Raw genomic sequence first — 24,141 nt, 5'->3', positions numbered from 1 at the left:
TGGAATGGAAACCCCCAACTCAATATTGTGGACCAAACTGGAAATATTGGTAGATATATATTTGTGATCTGAGTAAAAGTGATGCTACTGCTCCTCTGTATTTATTGAGTGGAACAAATTACTTACAAAGAGAAAAAGCAGAGATATATTTTAGGAAATGTTTTTATATTATAGAAACTTGTCCTTTTAAAAATAATTATGGTAATTGGTACACGCATATAGTTAAAAACAAAGTAAGCTAGCGCAGAAGAACTTACAATGAAAGTAAACACTTCCTTACTTTGTAGTCTCTTCTCCAGAGACTTTATTTTGGCTTTTGGGTTTTCTGGTAGTTAACTCCACAAATCTGTTTTGTGCTTTATCAAGTATTTCCCCAATCAAAGGATGAGGATTTAAGAAACTTGCAATTTTCTTTTAATTGCTAATTGGAAATTGCCTGGTATAAAGATATAATTTAAAGTTTTAATAGTACTTTATTTATACTAGGGCTCCAGTGGTCCAGAATCTTTTACTGTCTACCACTACAATGGATTGAAGCAATCAAATTATAATGAAAAGGTATGATAATTCACATAGTAATGTGTCTTAAAGTGGATTGATAAAATAAGTATATGAGTATATAACAATGTTTGGTTCCCATACAACTGCTACCTAAGGAATGAGAATTATTCCAGGAGTCTCTTTACTATCACAGTATATTTCATAACTGGTCATATTTCAATTTGACCAATATATGATACTCTGTGGAGATCTACATTGGACTTTGGAGCAATGACAAATAACTGTGACAAAATAAGTCTTCTATATACATATCATTACCCTGGGCTATGTACATATTTTTAAACATTTATAGTTAGTCCAGTGAAAGTTGGTACTGATTTATTTAAATGGAGAAAGGGGTAACAGTGAGGTTTGATTTAGAAAAATATTTTTAAGAATTAAATAACTAATAGCTATAGCTAGCATTTATTAGACATTTACTTGGAATTGTATTAAGTACTTTGCTTCATGTTAAGTTTCACACCACCTTGTGTATTAAGTATTGTCTGTATATCCCATTTATGGAGGAGAAAACTGAAGTGCAAAGAGGTAAGAAACTTGCCCAGGGTCAAGCAGCCAGGAAATGGCAGAGCTGGAGTTGAAATTTAGATGGTCTAGCACGGAGCCCATCTCTTGCCCATGCACTTTGTTGCTTTCCTTTGTTAATCATTGACAAAGGCACGTAGGTGATTCACTTCCAGATATACTCAAATTTGATCTCACCAGTTCACTTTTTGATTAAGTGTTTGCTTTGTGTACACTTACTATCTGTCTATTATGTTTGCATTTCTTTAAGTAATGGTCACAGTAGATGTAGTGAATAATGCCTAACATTCCTTTTTGATTTGATCTACCCATACTGGCTTCATAAGTATCTAAACTGAGGAAGGCTACAGGAAATACATTATAATGTAAATTAAATATATAATTTTGGTTAAGACCAAGTCTAAAAAACTAAAATTTCCTTTTATTTTTTATAACAAAATATAAATTAGAAATTTTATTAGGTCCAAAGATGTTCTTTCACAAGAATATAATCTATTGCTCAATGTAGTAAAGAATATAAATTGTCAATAGGAAACTCGGGTGCTGTTTTCTCGGTTGTTAATGAATGCTTCCTCTAAATTTTGAGGTTTCGCACAGCTTTGTAATGTGAGGTGCTTCATAGTCACTAACTAGTTATTCACCTACACAATCCCTGCAAGGTAGGTCAGTCAAAAATTATCCATATTTTACAGATGAGGCATCTGAGACAGGAATATTAAGTGACTCACCCAGTGTCACACAGCAAGTCATTGGCAGAGCAGGGATTGGAACTGAGAGTCTGATTCCCAATCCTGTCCTTGGTCTGCTTGGCCACGCTACCCGTATATAGTAAGTTTTCAAATCATGCTTGTGACAAGCATCTGGCATACTAACAGAAAGATCAGAAATCCAAAAAGATGAAATGTTAACGTGACAGTAGTGTATAAGTTGCAGAAGTGTAATGCTATAAAGTTACATAGGAGCTAGAAATGTGATAGACCTTAAATTAAGATACTATTAAAAATATCCAAGGAAACAGACAAAAAGAGAATGCTGCCAAAATGCATCACAGCCCGAGCCACTAGGCAGCAAAGGCTAGTTGAGGCTACTAGAGGTGGGTCACAAGACTGCCCAAGCACTTCTGCTCTAGTGCTATGAGCAAGTGAAGTTCTTTGTGAAAACAGGCCCTGTTTTATTTGTTGAGTCTAATAACTTGAGTTATATTTCTTTTATACAACTTTTCAGAAAAGCAGTTTTGCTTTGAGAATTTGAAAAGGAGTTGTAGTTTTAATAGTAAACTTATTTCAGTAACACCAGGAACAAACTAATATATTAACCAAAATAAAGATGCAAAAAAAATATGTTTTTCACATTAAAGTATGTCTTTAGAGATTCCTAAAAAATGAGTAGGTTTATGGAACCTGATTATCTGACCCAGTAATGTAATATATTCTATTCCTATATTTAATGTGTTTTAAAGGGAAATAAGGTTGCTTCTTATGGCTCCTTAGTTAAATAACTTACAGCTTTTTGTATTGGAAGAACATAATAACAATCATGTGTATCAACCACTGAATGTGTAAAAATAATTATATATATTTTGGAAGAAAGCAGTCTGTATCTGTTTCTTTTAAATTATGTAGACGGCTGGCCAGTTGGTTTAGTTGGTTAGAACCCTGCCTTGTAACACCAAGGTAAAGGGTTCGGATCCCCTCATGGGCCAGGTACCCCCCCCCAAAAAATTTTTTTATAAGTAAATAAATAATACAGAATCAGAATTTACAAAAAGAAATTAATGACTGAGTACCTTAATGTACACAATGACATCTGGGTAATGAGTTAGGTTTTTTGTTATTGTGTTATGTCATAAATACTTTTAAAAGTTTTTCATTGTCAATTAAAGAAATCAAAACAAAATTTTTTCTAGTATCCACCTGCCAGTTTATGCAATCATTGCCACTGCATAAAAAGTACCTGGTTAGTGTGTTCTGTTTACCTCTTTCTACTATATGTTTTTTTGTTTCTGTTCTAACATCCTTTTTAATTTTTTCTCCATGATTTTTCATGCAGTACAAAGCATACTTATGAACTGCATTTCAGAAATATTTAATACAGTAATAGCAAATTTTACTGACAAACATGAAAGTTGTTTTCAGCTCTGCAAATTTAATACTTAAATTGACAGGAGAAAGTAAAGTCCTCATCAGAATATACAGCTATATTTTTATTATAGTTTTCCATTTCATGAGGCAGCATGAGCCTCCAAATGCCTCAATAGTAAAGCAATAGGAACTAAATAAATGATATATAAATACAGTAATTCAAAATTTCTTCCAAATGTATATATCATTTAAAGAATTATTTTTCTTTTATCAGAAACAAAACGTGTTGTGATATACAAGTACTTTTTAAAAATCATGATCTTTAATTTTAAAAATTGCCTAGTCAGCTAGCAATTAAAATTTATATCACCATCTTGTTTACAAATTTATTTTCACATTAATCAGTAAGCATATATTCTTGCTCATAATTTGTATTAAAATAAAATTAAATGTAAAGTTACACATGAAACAGTATGTAATACCTTATTTACTAGCCTTTGAAAACTGTGTCCCACGTAAGAATTTGTTAAAGATATCAATTGACCTTGGTGGCTTTATTTTGTTCAACAGGTCATGTATGTGGAAGGAACGGCAGTGGTTATGGGTTTTGAAGATCCCATGCTACAAACAGATGATACTCCTATTAAACGCTGTCTCCAAACCAAATGGCCATACATTGAATTGCTATGGACTACAGATCGCTCTCCTTCACTAAACTGATTTGCCGAAGTATTTGTAAGGAAGCTCATAATAATAGATGTTGAAAGAGGGATTCAAGACTGGCAATTAGCTAAATTAAGCTGTACACTGGTATCATTGACTAACTGTAAATAACAATTAAAAACACATTTTCAGTGTTTACAATATGTTTAAATTATTTGTTTTAAAGCTTTATGTTAAAAGTTATTCTATTTTAACCCTTTGAAATTTACTAGCAAAATTAAGCTTATCACAAAAAAGTTTATCACTTTTGCAGTCAGATAATTGGTCATTTACTTATTAAATTATATCATAATACTATAGCATTTCTATATTGAGTATCTAAGTTACTATTTATAAATTTCTACTTCTGGGTTTTATTTCATTCAGGCATGTTTTGTTGTTTGAATGATTCTAGCTTATAATATATCATTCTCCACACTGAAATGCAGAAAAGTTAATTTTTGGTATTTCTTTTCTAATATCTGTTTTCTGTAAGAAATATTGATAAATAACAAATTATCAGACCAGAGCCTTTGACAATTGGCTTAACTCCCGCATGTTTACAGAAAGGGGATACTACCATTTAATCACAGATGTATAGGGGATGTATTTTAAAAAATGACAGCAAAGAGAATCTGTTTGATAGTCTTAACACTGTTAACTTTCACTGTGTTGCCAAATATACTTTTCCAAATTTGTCCCAACATCCCTGTAAGCCAGCTTTCTTGTATATTTATAAATGTGATAAATGCATGAAAACATCTGTTATTACATTGGTATATTGCATTATTTATTATGATCCTAGTTGATGGCCTAAATAAACTTTTTTTCTTTAATTGTACCCTTGCGTTTTTTATACTAGTGGCTCAAAATGAACAAATACTTTTAAACGTTTCTGCCTAGCAACCCTGAGAACACAACATACAACAAATAACTAATGGACTCATACGGGACTTTGAATCAGAGACCAAACCGTACGCTTACCAAAGAGCTCTACAAACTCACTCAGCCAGCTAGAAGCATGAGAACTTGGGTGGCAGCTGTCTAGACCAGTAAGCAAAGATGCAGAAGCCTCATCCTGTTTGCTTTAGAGAGAGATTTGCTTTATTCCGGGTAGGTGTGTTGCCCAGCATTTTGAAATTTGCATAACCAGAAATTCTTTCCTTCACTTGTGAAGCAGACGATTGTTTAGTATTCTCTTAAACATTTCAGAATTGAAATTAACTCCAACAGTATAATTTAAATGTGAATCTGTTTTGGCTTTTACTTATGTTTTATTTTTATACATATAATTATAATACAATAAGTAGATTTTAGCGTAAGAAAAATATGGCACAAGATTTTATGTGTAATTTTTGATGACATTCTGTTCAAGGGTATGATCAGCTAATAGAATTACAACTGTAAAATATTAATATTTTTGGTCTAATATTGGCTACTTTCAAATGTATATAAAATGAGTTATGATAAAAATAATTTCTCTAATTCCAGTCCCAAATTCCATAAGAATTATTAAAAAGTATAAATTTTTCTCATAAATATTTGCATACAAAATAGTATCATACTTTCTTATTGTTGCTATATAAACCACCCCAAAACTTCATAGCTTAAAACAATCATTGTATTATTTTCACAAATTCTGTTGCTCAGAAGTTCAAACAGGAAACAGTGGGATGGCTTGTCTTCTTCTCAGTTGGGCTCAGCTGAGAGATTCAGTAGCCTGGGGGACTGGAATCATCTAGAAGTACCTTTGCTCATATGACAGGCATGGCTGGGACCTTAGTTTGATCTCACTGACATAGAGAATATTACATCAAACCACCAAAAAGCATTTGATAAAATTAAAAACTTGTTCATGATTTTTAAAAAAAACTCAGTAAACTAAGAATAGAAGGAAATTTTTTAATAAACAATATGTTCACAAAAAGCACATTCTTAATGATGAAATATTAAATGCTTTTTTCTCCAAGTTAGGAGTATGAAAACTATGTTCTTTTACTTCTTCTGTATAGAATTGTCCCATGGAAGTCCTAGCCAGTGCAATAAGTCAATGAAAGGAAATAAAATATATAAAACAATTGGAAAGAAAAAAGCTAAAATGTCATTATTCACAGCTAACATGATTCATAAGTGATATACAAATAATCTGCAAAAACATTTAGAATTCAAAGTAAATTCAGTTAATTGCTGCATACAAGGTTGTATGAGTCCGTTTTGGGTTGCTATAACAGAATACCTGAGACTGGGTAATTTATAAAGGAAAGAGGTTTATTTGGCTTACGATTCTGGGATAGCTGCGTCTGGCACGGGCCTCAGGCTGTTTCTACTCATGGCGGAAAAGTGGCAGGCAGCCAACAGGTACAAGCAGATCACAAGGTGAGAGGAAGCAAGAGAGAAAGAGAGGAGGTGCCAGGGTCCTATAAACAACAAGCTCTCACGGGAACTAATAGAGCAAGAACTTATTCATTATTCCCCCTTCCCCCAGGAAGAGCATTAATCCATTCATGAGGGATCCGCCCCCATGACTCAATCAGTTTCCAACACTGCCACATTGGAGATCAAATTTCCACATGAGTTTTGAAGGGGTCAACACATCCAAACTCCATCAAAGGTCAATATTAAAAAATATTTTTATTAAAAACTGGCAATTTGAATTTGTTAAAAGAATTGTTTCCAGTAGCAGCAAAAAAATAACAGATACCAAGGAATAAATTCCATGAAAGAAGTATAAGTTTTCATGCTGAAAACTAGAAAGCATTGCTGAGAGACAATGCAATAAATGGAGGAATATACCATGCTTATAGATTTGAAGACTCAATATTGTGAAGAGTCAATTTTTCCTGAATAAAGATTTAAATTCCGTGAAATCTTAATCCGAATCTCATCAGTTATTGTTTGTGAATTTGATGAGCTGATTCTTCAATTTATATGGAAACTGAAAGGGAATGAAATTAGCCAAGATAATCTTGAAGAAAAACAAATTTGGAGGATTTAATGTGTTTGATTTTAAGATGTTTTATAAAGCTACAGTAATTAAATGTGGTATTGGTAAAAGGATAGGAAAACCAATGGAACAAAATAGTTTGGAAACTAATACACCAGATTTGCAATGAAGACTCTACTACAATTAAATAGACGGATGGTCTAGTTGATAAGTAGTATTTATCAGTCAGTATTTGGCTGAAACTAATGGGCCTTTACCCTACCTCACTTCATACACAAAAATTAATTTGAAATGGAGAATATGATGGGACTTCAAAGAGTTTATGGAAAAAGGAATTAAAAGATAAAAATAAAAAATATAAACTTTATTTCTCAACATAATCTCGGTCAAGTTTAAGATGCTTTTGTATGTGATGATACCAGCCATTTAATTCATCCCTAAAGAACTGAGGGCCCTGGAAAATTAACCATATCTATACAGTCTTTTTTACATTATTAACTGAAGAAAAATGGGTACTGTTTAAAGATTTTTTGAGATTTGGAAACAAAAAGAAGTCAGAAGGAGCCAAATCATGCCTGTAAGGTGGATGTTTAATGATTTTCCACCGAAACTCTTGCAGAAATCGCCCATGCTTGATGAAAGGAATGAGCAGGGGTATTGTTGTGATGGAGAAGTACTCTGTGATGAAGATTTCCTGAGCATTTTTCTCTTAAAGGTTTAGCTAACATTCTCAAAATACTGTCATAAGAAGCAGATGTTATTGTTCTTTGGCCTTCCCAAAAGTCAACAAGCAAAATGCTTTGAGCACCCCCAAAAAACGTAGCCATAACCTTTTCTCTTGACCGGTCTGCTTTTGCTTTCATTGAACCACTTCCACTTCTTGGTGCCATGGCTTTGATTGTGCTTTGCCTTCAGGATCATACTGGTAAAGCCATGTTTCATCTCCTGTTATAATTCTTTGAAGAAATGCTTCAGGGTCTTGATCCTACTTGTTTAAAATTTCCATTGAAAGCTCTGCTCTTGTCTGCCGCTTACCTGGGTGCAACAGTTTTGGCACCCATTGAGCAGAAAGTTTGCTCAAGTATAATTTTTCAATCAGAATTGTTTAAGCAGAACTAATTGAGGTCTCTGTGGTATTGACTTTATTTCTGCTGTTAATCACTGGACTTCTTCAATTAGGGCACAAGCAAGATTAATTTTTTCCTCACAAATTGATGTGGATGGTCTGCTGCTGAGAACTTCATCTTCAACGTTATCTTGTCCCTTCTGAAAATGAGTTATCCATTTGTAAACTGCTGATTTCTTTGGGGCATTGGCCCATAAACTTTCCTTAAAACATCGGTGATTTCACCATTCTTCCACTGAAACTTCATTATAAATTTGATGTTGGTTCTTGCTTCAGGTTTAACAGAATTCATGATGTTGCTTTGATAGAGGCTCTTTTCAAACTGATATCTTATCCTTCTTAGTGCGTCAAACTATATCCTGTTCAGACATGTGATAACAAGTTAGTATGACTTTATTTTGGTGTAAAAAGACTTTGGAATTCCTGCATAGTTTTTTCATAGGGCATGTTTTCCGTGAACTTTTTGAAGACTCCTCATAGACCTAACATGAAAAGTAAAACCATAAACTTCTAGAAGTGAATATGGGATAATATTTTTGTGACTTTGCAGTAGTCAAAGATTACTTGAACAGAATACTTAAAAAGGAAACAAAATTAATCATAAGATTGATTGATAAGTTGAATATTATTACGTATTTGTATTTGCCAAAAGACAACATGAAGTGAGTGCAAAGGCAATACAGAGACCAGAAAAAGATATCTTCATTACATATATATGACAAAGGACTTGTATCCAAGAATATATAAAGAACGGCTACCAATCAAAAAGAAAAAGACAGCCAAATTTTAAAATGGGTAAAAGACATGAACTGGCATTTTACAAAAGAAAATGTTCATGTGATCTGTAAACATTGAAATGATGCTTAACTTCATTAGCAGTCAAGGAAATACAAATTAAAACCACAGTGAGGTACCACTATACCTTCAACCAAATCAGTTAAAATTTAAAGGACTAACAATGCAAAGTATTGAGAACAATGTGGAAAAACTGGAACTGTCATATATTGCTGATGGGAGCATAGTCTCATGCAATACTTTGGAAAAACTAACAATTTCTAGTGAAGTTGAATATACCTATATCTGATGATTCAGCAATTCCATTCCTGCACTTATACCCAGCAAAAATGAGTGCTTATTGTATTAGTCCATTTTGTGTTGCTATAACAGACTTACCTGAGTCTGGGTAATATATAGAGAACAGAGGTTTATTTGGCTTATGATTCGGGGACAGCTGCATCTGGCATGGGCCTCAGGCTGCTTCTACTCGTGGCGGAAAGTGACAGGCAGCTGGCGGGTACAAGAAGATTACATGGCGAGAGGAAGCAAGAGAGAGAGAGAGAGGAGGTGCCAGGGTCGTTTAAACAATCAGTTCTTGAGGGAACTAATAGAGTGAGAACTCACTCACTACACCTCCTCCCCAGTGAGAGCATTAATCCATTCATGAGGGATCCGCCCCCATGACTCAATCAGTTTCCAACGCTGCCACATTGGAGATCAAATTTCCAGAGATTTGGAGGGGACAACACATCCAAACTCCATCACTTATGTTCACCAAAAGTCATATACAAAAATGTTCAGGGCAGTTGTTTTCATAATAACCCTGTATTAGTCCATTCTTGTGTTGCTTATAACAGAATACCTGAAACTGGGTAATTTACAAAGAACAGAGGATTATTTGGCTTACAGTTCTGGGACAGCTGCATCTGGTGTGGGCCTCAGGCTTCTTCTACTCATGGCAGAAAATGGCAGGCCACCAGCAGGTACAAGCAGATCACATGGCAAGAGGAAGCAAGAGAAAGAGAGGGGAGGTGCCAGGGTCTTTTTAAACAACCAGTTCTCATGGGAACTAATAAAGTGAGAACTCATTATTCCCACTCCCCAGGGAGAACATTAATCAATTCATGAGGGACCTACCCCATGACTCAAACAGCTGCCACATTGGGGATCAGATTTCCACATGAGTGGAGTCTATCAAACTCCAAATTAAAATCATTAAATGTCCATCAGTATCCTAAGGCAAATAAGTTGTGTTATGTATTCATAAATGGAGAATGACATATTAATGAGAAACAATGAATCTGATGTACGCAGTACATGGAAGAATTTTATAGATGTAATTTTGAGCCAAAAAATAGCCTGTCACAAAAGAATACATGTGATTCTAATTTTATGAACATCAAGAGCAGTCAAAACTGATCTGTGATGATGATGGAAATCAGAATAGTGCTTTCCTTTTCAGGTGGTATTGACTGGGAGAAGAGATGAAGGATCCTACCAGGTTGTAGTATTCTATATCTTTATTTGGGCAATGGTTACCTGGGTACATACATGTATACAAATCCTTAGCATTCCACATTGAAGATTTAGGCACTCTTCTGTAAATAAGTTATACCTCATATAAAAAAAATACTGCTGGCAAAAATCTTGGAATCTTGCATAGGGAAAGATGGCATATGTTAGGCATCAAGAGGTGCATGACAGTTGCACTTGACTTTGAGTTCTTCCCATTATGTCTTCATGATCTATAGTAAATTCCACTCTGTTGGGTTTTTGCTCCAATTTTGCTTTCTAGTATAAATATCCACAGCTTCACAGATGTTCAATTTTTCAACGTTTGTTCCTCAAACATAAAAGGATTTTCTCTATGTATTATTTCTTTCAATAGATCTCTATTGAGCAATTCCTACATGTCAGGTTCTGCTCTAGGCACCTTGTATATATCAGTAAAACAAAAATGCTTATCATTGCAAATCTTCTATTTGGGGGAGACAATAAATAATAAACATAATAAGTAAATTATGTAGAATGTTATGTGATAAATTTGATGGAAAAAAGTGGAACAGGGTTAGGGAGATTAGATGTGGGATTGTGAGAGTGAGGGGAACTGGAGTAGAAAAAGGATTAAACATTGAGAGTGGGTATTATTGTACATGACTTTCTAGTGGTAGAAAGTTCCAAGATTAGTGAATTCAGTGCCTCAACGACATCACCAAGCAGCCAGGTTCTTTTCACTTTTCCTCTTTGTCTCATCAGTCTTCATTGTCCTCAGGTGAGCTCTTATCCTAGTTGCCAGATATCTGCCATAGCTCCAGGCCACACATCCAGTTGTGACAATCTCCAGCAGAGAGAGCAAGAGCTCCTGTCTCTTCCTATGGGTCTCTTTTAAGGGAGAGAAAGGCTTTTCCTGGAAGCCTCCCAGTTGATTTCCTTTAATGTTTCATTTGCCAGAACTGGACAACATGCCTAAACCTAACCAATCATAGGCCAAAGGAATTAAGTCTGTGGGGTGGCATAGACTAATCAGGGCTTACACTAAACTGCCAGTGAAGTCACCATTTCTGAGGAATGGACACCTGAAGCAAATAGGATTCTATTAGTGAGGAAGAAAGAGGGAATGGATTTAGAGTAAGCTATCAGTAGTGATATCCTCCGCTAGACTTCTAAACCAAAAAGTGTCTCCTGTTTGGAGATTGATGTTCAAAATACCCTCAGAGACACTCTTCAGGTTATATATATGGCTTTAAAAGCACATATGCATGCTTATTGGGTATAGAGTTTTTGTTTGGAGTGATAAAAAGTTTTAGAAATATTACTGATGTTTTCACAATATTGTGAGTTGTATACTTCAAAATGACTTAAATGCCAATTTTTATATTATTAGTATTACATCACAATAAAAAAATTCATAGGCAAATTTTAACAAGCTGTGCTGGCTAAGAAGTGGTTTGTGGAAGACAGCACATTTCAGTATCCCCTTACGAAGTTCTTCTAAGGAAGATGATGGACTAGAGTTTCCCAGATGCACTCCTCCCACAGAAGAAGATTGAAATGGGCCCACTGCCACTGGCACTGCAGTTGCCAGAGCCATTGTCCTGTCCCAGAACCATCACCTATTGCAGATCAGGGAAGGAAAGTAATAGAAGAAGCAACTGCTCTACCAGATAACCAGACATCAAAATACATATACTAGAAATACAAAAAAAATAAGAAAATATGAGTATACCAAAGGAATACAATAACTCTTAAGTATTAGACCCAAGAGAGCTGTAAACCCTTGAAATGACTGAAAAAGAATTCTGCGTAAAAATCTTAAGGAAACTGAATGGCATGCAAGAAGATACAGTAGATGACAAAATGAACTAAGCAAAACTATCCAGGATATGAAGGAGGAAATTTACAAAGAGACTAATACTTTTTAAAAGTATGTAACAGAACTTATGGAACTAAAAAAGTCATTCAGTGAAATAAAAAACAACTCAGAGCTTGAGAAGCAATCTAGAGAAAGCAGAAGAAAGAATTTCTGATCTTGAAGAGTCTCTTTGAAATAGCTCAGGCAGACAAAAAAGAATTTTAAAAATTGAAAATTTTAGGGCCGAGCCCGTGGTGCACCCGGGAGAGTGCGGCACTGGGACTGTGGCGACGCTCCCGCTGCGGGTTCGGATCCTATATAGGAATGGCCAGTGCACTCACTGGCTGAGTGCTGGTCACAAAAAAGACAAAAAAAAAAATTGAAAATTTTAAGAGCAGACAACATTAAGTTCACATACATCCAAATCACAGGTATTCCTGAGGGGGAGGAAAAGGCATTGAGAATATATTCAGCAAAATAATGGCAGAAAATTTCCCACTTATAGGGAGACACAAGGACCTTCAGATTCAGGAGACTCACAGATCTCTAAACAGATTCGATCCAAACAGGTTCTCTCTGAGACACATTATAGTCAAACTGGACAACTCAATGACAAATAATTCTAAAAACAGCAAGAGAAAAGTGTCAAATCACCTTCAAGGGAGTCCCTATCAGACTAACAGCATGTTTCCCAAACTTTACAAGCCAGAAGAGAATGGGATGATACATTCAAAATACTAAAAGAAAAAAACTGCCAACCAAGAATGCTATACCCAACAAGACTGTTCTTCAGAAATGAAAGAGAAATAGTGTATTTCCCAAACAAAAGCTGTAAGAGTTCATCAACACATGGCCAGCCCTACAAGAAATGCTCAAGAGAGTCTTGCCTCTGGAATCCAAAAAGCTGTAATCACTACCATGAATACACAAGAAAGAACAAAACCCACTGATAGGAAAAAAATGCAAAGGAGAAAGAAAGAAACTGTGTCATACCACCTCACAAAACCAACAAACACCAAAGACAGACAATAAAAGAGAAACAAACAAAAGATACTTAAAACATCCAAATGAAAATCAATAAAATGACAGGAGTAAGACAGTACCTTTCAGTAACAACCCTAAATATGAATGGATTAAATTCTCCACTCAAAAGATAGTGGCTGATTGGATTTAAAAGCTAGACCCAACTATATGCTGTCTACAAGACTTACCACAGCTGTAAAGATGCCCACAGACTAAGAGTAAAGGGATGGAAAAAGATATGCCATGCAAATGGAAACCAAAAAAAAAAATAAATAAATAAGCAGGAGTAGTTATTCTTATATAGTATAAAATAGACTTTAAACCAAAAACAGTAAAAAAAAAAAAAAAAAGACAAAGAAGGCCACTACATAATGATAAAGGTATCTACCCAGCAAGAAGAGATAACAATCAAATATATGTGCAGCCAACATTGGAGCACCCACATATATAAAGCAGACACTATTAGACCTAAGGAAAAAGATAGACCCAAATATGGTAATAGCTGGGGACCTGAACACCCCTCTCTCAACATTGGACAGATCATCTAGACAGCAAATCAACAAAGAAACACAGGATTTAACCCACACTTTAAACCAATTGGACTTGGCAGATATCTACAGAACATTTCATCCAACAACTGCAGAATATACATTCTTTTCATCAGCACATGGAACATTCTCCAGGATAGACCACATGTTGGGTTGCCAATCAGGTCTCAACAAATTTAAAATACTGAAGTCATTTCAAGTATCTTTTCAGACCACAACAGATTAAAACTAGAAATCAATAACAAGTGAAACTCTGGAAACTATACAAACACATGGAAATTAAACAACAGGCTCCTGAATGAAATATGGGCCCAAGAAGAAATTAAACAGAAAATCAAAAAACTTCTCAAAACTAATGAAAACAAAGACACATCATACCAAAACCGGTGGGATGCTGCAAAAGCAGTTCTAAGAGGAAAGTTTATTGTGATAAATGCTTACATCAAAAGGATAGAAAGATTTCAAATAAACAACCTAACTCTACACCTCAAAGAACTAGAAAAACAAGAACAATCCAATCTCAAAGTCAGTAGGTAGAAAGAAATAATTAAGGTCAGAGCAGAACTAAATGAAATAGAGACCCAAAAAGTGATACAAAAAGTCAATGAAACAAAAAGTTGGTTTTTCAAGAAGATAAAAAAATAGACAAACAATTAGCTAGGTTAACTGAAAAAAGAACGGAGAAGACCCAGATAACAAAAATCAGAAATGAAAAAAGGAGACATAACAGTAGATACCACAGAAATACAAAAAATCATTGGAGACTACTACAATCAACTATACACCAACAAATTTGAAAACCCAGAGGAAATGGATGAATTTCTGGACACATTCAAAGTACCAGGACTGAACCAAAAAGAAATAGAAATCCTGAACAGACCAATAACAAGAAACAAAATTGAAGCAGTAATCAGCAATCTCCCAACAAAAAAAAGGCCAGGACCAGATTGCTTTCCTTCTGAATTCTACCTAAAGTTTCAAGAGAGTTAATACCAATTCTCTTCAAACTATCCCCCCAAAATTGAAACACAAGCCAATCTCCCAAACTCATTCTATGAGCCCAGCATCACCTTGATACCAAAACCAGATAAATATAAGAAACAAAAAAAGAAAACTACAGACAAATGTCTCTGATGAACATAGACACAAAAATTTTCAAAATACTAGCAATCAGAATGCAGCAACACATCAAAAAAAAATATTATATGCTGTGATCAAGTGGGATTCATCCCAGGGATGCAAGGATGGTTCAACATACTCAAGTCAATAAATGTAATACACCACATCAACAAAATCTAGGACAACCTTATAATTATCTCAATAGATACAGAAAAAGCATTTGACAGTATTCAACATCACTTTATGATAAAGGCTCTCAGCAAATTAGGTATAGAAGGAAAGTATCTCAACACAGTAGAAAACATATATGACAGACTTAGTGCCAATATCATCCTGAATGGGGAAAAGCTGACATAAGAACAAGATCAAGACAAGGATGCCCACTTTCACCATTTGTATCTAACAGTGTTAAAAGTGCTAATAAAAGCAATCAGGCAAGAGAAAATAAAGGGCATCCACATTGCAAAAGAGAAAGTCAAACTCCTTTTTTGCAGATGGCATGATCCTATATATAGAAATAACTAAAGACGCTACCAAAAAACTCTTAGAGCCAATTAACCATTTCAGTAATGTTGCAAGATACAAAGTCAACACCCCAAACTCAGTAGCATTTTTATTCTCCAATAACGAACTAGCAGAAAAAGAAATCCAGAAAGTAAACCCATTTACAATAGTCACCAAAAAAATAAAATACCTAGGAATCAATTTAACCAAGGAGGTGAAAATCTGTACAATGAAAAGTACAAATCACTACTGAAATAAATTAAAGAAGATACAAAAATGTAGAAAGACATCACGTGCTCTTGGATTGGAAGAATCAACATTGTGAAAATGTCCATATTACCCATAGCAATCTAGAGATTCAATGCAATCCCTATCAAAATACCAGTAACATTCTTCACAGAAATAGAAAAAGCAATCCTAACATTCATATGGAACAACAAAAGACCCTGAATAGTCAAAACAATCCTGAACAAAAAAATAAAGCTTGAGGTATAACACTACAGGACTTCAAATTATGCTACAAAGTTATGGTAACAAAAACAGTATGGTACTGGCATAAAAAAAATACTCAGACCAATGGAACACAGTAGAGATATCAGAAATTAACCCACATGCTTACAGCCAACTGATCTTCGACAGTCACATCAAAAGCATACACTGGCGGAAAGACTGCCTCTTCAATAAATGGTCCTTTATTTATGGGAAAACTGGACATCCATATGCAGAAGAATGAAACTAGACCTGTACCTCTCACCATATACCAAAATCTACTCAAATGGGATTAAAGACTAAGTAAGACCTGAAACTATGTAATTCCTGAAAGAAAACATAGGGAAAACACTTCAGGAAGTAAGACTGGGCAGACTTAATAAATATGACCCCAAAAGCACAGGCGACAAAAGGAAAAATAAATGAATGGGATGAGATCAAATTAAAAAGTTTCTGCACAGCAAAAGAACAGAGCAAAAAGACAAACTACAGAGTGGGAAAAAATATTTGCAAACTATGCACCTGACAAAGGATTAATATCTAGAATGTACACGGAATTCAAACAACTTAACATTAAAAAACCAAATAACCTGATTAAAAAATGCAAAGGAGCTACACAGGCACTTCTCAAAAGGAAGATATACAAATGGCCAACAGACACATGAACAAATGCTGGACATCACTCAGCATCAGAGAAATGCAAATGAAAACAACATTGAGCTATCTTCTCACCCCAGTTAGACTGGCCATTATCAAAAAGACAGAGAAAAACAAAAGCTGGTGAGGATGCAGAGAAAGGGGAACCTCCTACACTGTTGGTAGGACTGTAAATTAGTGCAGCCATTATGGAAAACAGTACGGAGTTTCCTCAAACAACAACAGATAGAACCGCTATACAATTCAGCAGTTCCACTGGTGGGTATATACTGACAAGAATGGAAATTATTGTGTCAAAGTGAAACCTGAACTCCCATGTTTATCACGGCTCTATTTACAATAGCTAAGAGTTGGAACCAACCTAAATGTCCATCGTTGGATGACTGGATGAGAAAAATGTTGTATATTTACACAATTTAATACTACTCTGCCATAAAAAAGAATGAAATACTACCATTTGCAGCAACATGGATGAACTTAAGAGAAAATTATGTTAAGTGAAATAAGCCAGGCACAGAAAGAGAAATACTGCATGTCCTCACGCATAAGTGGAAGCTAAAATAAAAGAAAGAAAGCTATAATAATCACAATAATATGCTGAACTTTAAAAATGAGAGAACAAAACTGAGGTTACCAGAGAGAGGTGGAAAACGTGGGCGGTGGGGGTGCAGGGGAGGGGGTAGTTAGGAGTTAAAGAGGAGTTTGTAAAGGACCATGAAGAACAATTACATTGTATTATGTTGAATATACTAATTATCTTGATTTGAGCATTACATATTGCACACAAGTATTGACATTCAGCTCTGTACCCCATAGATATGTACAATCAACTGTATTCCAATAAAAATAATCTCCTTACACAATTACTGAAAACACGTTTTGACAGAGAAATGTTAGGGAAATAAAACATAAATCTGTGGAGAAGGAATAATCAAGCAGAGGAAAAATGTAAAAACAAATAAGAAAAGAAAAAATAAGGCCATTAGAAAAAACAAAAAGTCATGTTGTAATAAACTTCAGCATTACCTCCTACAGTTTATTGAGTATTATTTTCTGAAAACCTTTAAGTTATAGTCGTAGATACTCTTTTTTACAGCACCTCTGAGGCAGCAACTGGGCTTGCCCCACATCCTTTAACCAACCCAAAGGTATGTTTCCCCATTTTACAGGTGAGGTACCTCAAATTTAGAAGATGAAGGTAATGCCCATAAACACACAATCATAACATGGCAGTGCTGAGATGCAAGGCCTTGATCAGCCCTCATACTCTGCCTCCTGAGCTCCTGTGAACCAAGGTGGTGTCATATCCTGAGAACAGTCAGTGTCAGGCCCACCTTCAAAGATCTGACAACTCTGCACAGCTCAGCAAAGAACAATGAAGACAAGGCCTGGTCTCACATCTAACTACTTGCTCATAGTATGGATTTGGTCAATTGACTTAAATACTGAGTCCCTTTTATATATAAAATGGGGTTGAAAATAATATTCATCTTCATTCATTCACAAAAACGTATTAACATTGCTGTACATACTAAATATTAAACATAAAGCATTCTAGCACGTACTCAGATGATCAACAAATGTTTGTTCTCTTTTTTTGTCTCTTCCTTATGAGGAAGATGGAATGAGGAAAACACAGAGTTGCCACATGTACCGAGGAGACAATTCCAACTCCACAGCAAATTTATACCAGCCTGGAGTCTGTTAAAAATATGTATCAATCTAATGGAAGAAAAAGTACGTACATGGCTCACTGCCATAAAATATAGTATTAATCATATCAGGTTATATAACTTACAACAATTTTGAAGCATGAGAAAGATTTTCTGCCATGAAGCTATTTTGATCTAAGTTGAAGACTGACTGCAAAAATTTTTTTTTCACTCTGTTCTAAGTCAGAGTTAATACTAAACATCTCTACTGAAGAACACTAACTCATTCTATCAACACAATGGTTACATTATACAGTAATATTTTCTTCCCTTTTCAATTGCCTTTTTTTTTCTTGTTCACACTAACTGATGTTACATATTAAATGAATCGACTAATTCTAAACAAATATTTTGAGTGAAAAGCAAATGTGAGCAATTTCCAGCTGTCCTGTGGAATTAAAACATTTTGTCTGTAAATACATATATAATCTTGTTAAAATTTAATATGGGAAATATGCCATGTCAAAATTATACTGCTGTGGAAGAACAAAACAACAAAATAGTATTTTTATTTATTACATTTTCTGTATAGACTTATTTACGTGCAGTCACACTTTTTATCTACGCATTTTTACAGTTCCAAGGAAATCAGTACTATCTTATCCGAAATCCTAACTGGAATACGCAGCATTTCTTTGTGAGAGGTTGGAACTGGAAGTTAGCATAGTGGACATCTCTGAGGACAGAGTGGACCCCTGACAAGGGTCCTACCATTCACCAGCAACGTATCCTTGGACAGGTTACTTGGTTTCTATCATGCTCTTTTCACTTGCAAAATGGATTGTTATGAGCTTTCTAAATATTGTACATAAATTTTCTGACTCAAAGTACTCAGTAAATGGTGGCTATAATTGATTATCAGCTTACTCGCTTACCAACGAATGACTCAGTATTTTGGCCAATCAAAAAATACTACCTCTCTAAAGAAGGATGGTATACAAACACATGGACTGTGCACTAGACCAAAAAAAAAAAAAATTAGCTATATTTAAAATACTGACGCTCCCAAACAATCCAACTTTTTAGAGAATGGAGCAAACAGGACAAGAGTTTTCAGCAGATTTCTTTAAAAATGGGTTCGTGACCTCACTTGCAATGTAAACAATCACTGCCAGAAGTTTTGAGCTTTTCCGAGGCAGCAACCAGATCTTATTCACATTTGCAGTTTTAGTAACAGTTTATGAAACAAAATTGGGACCCAATAGTGGTGTGTTGAGTTGTTTCAATATAATACCCATTTGTAATCTATTATAGTTTACATCCACTGAGTAAGAGAAATTTCATGAATTGATTTTTCTTTTAAACTCTGGTGTTTTAAGAGTTTTCCCCCGTTGTCCTCAGTAAGTGTAATATCTAGTGTAACCCCTGGATAAGAGGTGAATATGAAATGAAGTAATATAAAAAGACTCAATTGATGAGTTGCAAAAAATGACATTGAGTGCTATGGGTTAAATGTGTCCTCCAGAAATTCATGTATTGGAAATGTAATCTCCATTGTTACAGTGTTAAGAGGATGGGAAATCCTGTTATGGTAATTGATCGGCCCTATTATGGGCCTTTAAGAGGTGATTAAATTGTGAGGACTATACTGTCATGAATGGATTGATTCATTCATGGAACTCTGGTGGCTTTATAAGGAGAGTGAGTGAGAAGTCTGGCTGTCTTGCTCAGCCCCTTCTTGCCATGTGACATCCCATGTTGCTGTGGAGAGTCACCACCAAGAAAAAAGAACCTCACCAGATGTGTTCCTTGAACTTTGGACTTCCTAGCCTTCAAAACTGTAAGAAATAAATTTCACTTTTTTATAAATTACCCATTTTCAGGTATTCTGTTATAAGCAACAGAAAATGGACTAATACATTGGGTAACCCAAATGAATCTTCACTGGTGAAATTTGAGTCAAGGCTGGTTGCAAGATTAAGTAGAAACCTCTGGCAATGAGATAGGAAAGATTGGTTTAGGTGAAAAGGGTGCTTTCTCTTTCCTAATATTGAGCCAAACCTTGAGGGAATCAAAGGTTCAAGTGGCTGCAGAGGCGTTTTATCATTTTGGAGTGGAGTTCCATGGGACCTGGAGAGTTGAGGTCAACATGGGCATAGCTGCTGCCCGGGTGTCTCAGGAGGAGGTTGTGAAAGTGGATGAGGGTTGGCAGGAAGGGAGGCAGGAGGAGGCCAAATGTAAACACCCTCGTTAAATATTTTAAGAAGAAAATGTATCATAACCAGGACAGGCAAGATTAGGGGTAGTTAGGAACCACAACCAGACAGCCCCAAAGGGGTGGAATACAAGATGGTCAAACAGCAGGCAGGAGGAGAGGCAGAGAGTACTTGGTAGAGTTCGTATTGCATTCACACTACACAGACGAGAAAGAAAAACCCAGAGGTTAAGGCCCAAGGTTACACACTAGGAAGAGACACAGTAGTGACTCAAACACAAACCTCTGAGTAGGACCTACTTGTCCCTGAGCCTACGGCAAGGCTAGACTGATACAAAGAGAGTCCATGGTCTTCAGCGGCCAAACCTTCAGGGGCCAAGAAGATTACTACCCTTCTTTCTGCAACCAGTCCCTTGCTACCTGGACCTAAAATATTCTAGTTGGTTCTTCTAGCTCAGCTCTGCTTCTCTGGTTCACCAGCCATTGCCCTACCAATTCCTGCTCCCCTTTCTTTGTGTGAGAAAATGAGAGGAGAAAGAGGAAGGGCAGAGAGTTCTCTGAGGTTGTCATCTATGTGCAAGTGCAGCATTCAGGCTGAGAGACCCGCCCTCCTCATCTGGTTTGGGAGCAGATGGAGGGCCTTTCCTTCCTGAACCACATGACAAAGGCACCAAGAGAAACACTTTTTCAGCCAGTGAGGGCTTGCAAGGAATAGAGCTCCTCAGACAGCAGATATGGGGATACGTCACAATGCCCTGCCAAGCAAGAAGGAGGAGAATTAGAGAAGGGGTGACATAGTGGTGGAGCAGCCTGCATTGCTACTTTTTGGGGGGTGCCTGGGGAGGTGGCCATGCTTGAGTTATCTCCATGTGGCCCAGCTAGGTTGGCAGCCCCCCAGGAGTCTAGCATTTCACAAATCAGGGAACCGTGCAGAAGGGAGACCCCTCAGCACATTATAAAGAACTCACCCAGTTACTCCCTTTAGAAAGTGGCACCTGGGAACCCACTGAACTGAGAACATCGAAGCCAGCTCAGTGTTAGCCAAGAAATGAGTGACAACCAGCCAAGAGAGGACTGCAGGACTTTCCAGTTACAGAGAGAAGGGTGCATCAGTTTCCCTCTCCTCCCTCCTCATCCCAGCACACTAGAAGATCAAAGGTGGGGTGTGGAAGAAAATTTCTTGGATCCTTTTCAAGCACTTTCCTCACCACTAATCCTTGTAGTCAAAGTCCCAGTTCAAGCTTGTACCAGTTCAAGGAGGGTAGGGAATGGAGGCAGGTGGTAATGACATTGAGTTTGAAACTGAAGCTTTAAACTAAATTAATTTTAATAACCATTAAGTAAGCTGAAAGTTAAGGAACCTTAAAGTCATCCTTAATCCCTCTCTTTCTTCATCCCTCAATCAAACCATCAAAAGAGATCGTCACTTCTACCTTCAAAACAAGCCCATAATTCAATCACTTCTCACCACCACACTGCTTCTATTCTGGTATGAGCCATCATTATCTTTTACATGGATTATTGCAAAAAGCCTGTGCACTATATTCTCCCTTCCAGCCTTGCCCCACTACGGTCTGTTTGTCACACAGCAAATGGAATGGTCCTGTTAAAATGCAAGTCAGATTGTGCCACTTTCCTGTTCAAAGTCCTCCCATGGCTCTTATACATGATCTGTATCCACCTACCTTTCCATTTCCTGTCTAATCTTGTTTCCCATAACTATCCCACAAAGACACTCCTATGTTCCAGCCACAACTGGCCTCTTCACTGCTCTTCAAATCACTAGGCATGCCCCTGCCTCAGGGCCTTTGCACTTGGTTTTCCTCTTCTTGAAACTCTCTTCATCCAGATATTCCAAGGCTCACCCCATTACCTCCTTCAGATCTTTGCGTAAATGTTGCCTTCTAAGTAACACACTCCTGACCATGCTATTTAAAATTTAACTTCCCCTCCATGTCCCTAGCACTCTCTCTCCCTGTTTTCATTTTTATTTTTCTTCTTAGCTCTGTCTACATCCAACATATTTTGGTAATTGTGGTAGAGTATTTTTATGTTTTCAATTATTTGCTTCCATGCTCCATAAGGATTGTTCATATGACTTGCTTTGGCCAATGCCATGTGAGAGGAAGTGTTGCATGCTACTCCTGAGCAGAAGCTGTAAGAGCCATTGCATGGCTCCACCATCTGTGTTTTCCCTCTGCCATGAGACCAGCATGTCCCAGGAAGGAGTTTCTCCTTAACACAAAGAGAGCAGCAGCCAACCTACGAAGGCCATGTAATGTAAACTCTGTCACTGCTTTTGTAGGTTGTTACCACAACATAACCCAGTCTAAGCTAACTGATCCACTGATTTATTTTGTTCATTATCTATATTTTCCACTAGAATGTAGGTTTGATAAGAGCAGGTATTTTCACTTGTTTTGTTCACTACTGTGGCACCAGTGTTTAACACACAGTGGGAACTCAATGAGCATTTGTTGAATCAATTATTCTAGCCAAGAATTTGTCAAAAGATGGAAAGGGAAATTTGACAAAGTACGGTTTAAGTCAGTGATTGAGGGAAAAAAAATAATTTTTTTTAATACATTTATACCACTACAGAATAGTGGACATATGGTCAACCAGTTATCTGTGTGCGTGGTGCATAGCAAATGCTGCAAAAAGGTTTGCTAATATGCCTATTATTCTTCATATGTCAGAGAATATATGTAATTGAAATTATGGTATAAACACCAAAGGTATTTTGAGATTGGAGAAATGTGTTGGAGCTGGGTCACTGGGATGGTGGAAATTTCCAAGTGGCCTTGCTTGTGAGACTGATCGTTGGTCCCAGCTGCAGGCTGGGAGTTCAGCTGTGGTTCTGTGCAGGGTCCTCAGTTCTTCTCCATGTGGACCTCTCCACATAGCTGCTCAGACTTCCTGCACCACAGAGGCTGGATTTTAGAAAGGAGTGTTCCAGGGCCGACCTCTTGGCTCACTCGGGAGAGTGCGGCGCTGGGAGCACAGCGGCACTGGGAGCACCGAGGCCGCAGGTTCGGATCCTATATAGGGATGGCCGGTGCACTCACTGGCTGAGCACAGTGCGGGCAGCACCAAGCCAAGGGTTGCAATCCCCTTACCGGTCACAGAAAAAAAAAAAGAAAAGAAAAGGAGTGTTCCAAAAGGACAAGTTCCAAAGTGTAAGTGCCAAGCGGGCCTGCACTTGAATCATGTTTGCGATGTTCCGTTGCCCAAGGTTAGACACAGCCAAGCGTAGAGTCTAGTGAGGGAGGCGACCACACCAGAACGTGAGCTCCGGGGTGTGCATGTCATTGGAGGTGGCCAAGGCTACAGTCCAGCACAGCCATCCCAGGCAGCATCTGTACCAAACACAGATTCAACATCCAAAACCTCAAACATCACTTTATCCAAGTGCAAGCTAATTTGGGAGATCATTTCACACAAACCAACTTCACAGAATCCTGAATTATAAATGATAATGTCAATTTTTTCATTTTTCTCAGGAAACATGCCTGTGTCAAAACTTGGTACCACATATGTATGTGCAGGACGTTCTCAGGTTGCGGGGGAGGGTCAATAGGAAACCAAACTGCAAGTCACTTGGTGCACAAATAATCAAAAAAAAAAAGGAAACTGCACTGTCAAGAGCACTGGCCATTAAAGGTCAAAGTGATGAGCCCCCAATACAATGCTAGACAGAGAAACTAGATTTCACCCTCTAAATTTCTCCTTTAAGGATCAATATGTTCCTGTGCAATTATTATTTCAGAATTAAATACCACCAAGTTACCAAGGACACATATTCTACTAGTTGAAATTTAAATTGGTAGTTTCTGGATGAAATTCAAGTAAATGGTTTCAACAGC

At 36.6% G+C, this 24,141-nt stretch overlaps 1 protein-coding gene across 1 annotated transcript in view; it reads left to right on the top strand.

The window, feature by feature from the left end:
• Positions 1 to 4,000, top strand: part of MINDY3 (MINDY lysine 48 deubiquitinase 3) — an 81,522-nt gene extending 77,522 nt beyond the window's left edge. The window contains exons 14-15 of the mRNA XM_063100547.1: positions 487 to 558; positions 3,738 to 4,000. Of these exons, the coding sequence (XP_062956617.1) occupies positions 487 to 558; positions 3,738 to 3,887 (222 nt within the window). The 3' untranslated portion in view covers positions 3,888 to 4,000. The remainder of the gene's footprint in view (positions 1 to 486; positions 559 to 3,737) is intronic.
• The last annotated feature ends 20,141 nt before the right edge of the window (positions 4,001 to 24,141 follow it).

Source organism: Cynocephalus volans, chromosome 6 (genome assembly GCF_027409185.1).
Source record: "Cynocephalus volans isolate mCynVol1 chromosome 6, mCynVol1.pri, whole genome shotgun sequence".
NCBI classification, from domain to species: Eukaryota; Metazoa; Chordata; class Mammalia; order Dermoptera; family Cynocephalidae; genus Cynocephalus; species Cynocephalus volans.
Note: the sequence above shows the minus strand (reverse complement) of the source record. Positions and strands in the feature narration are given on the sequence as shown.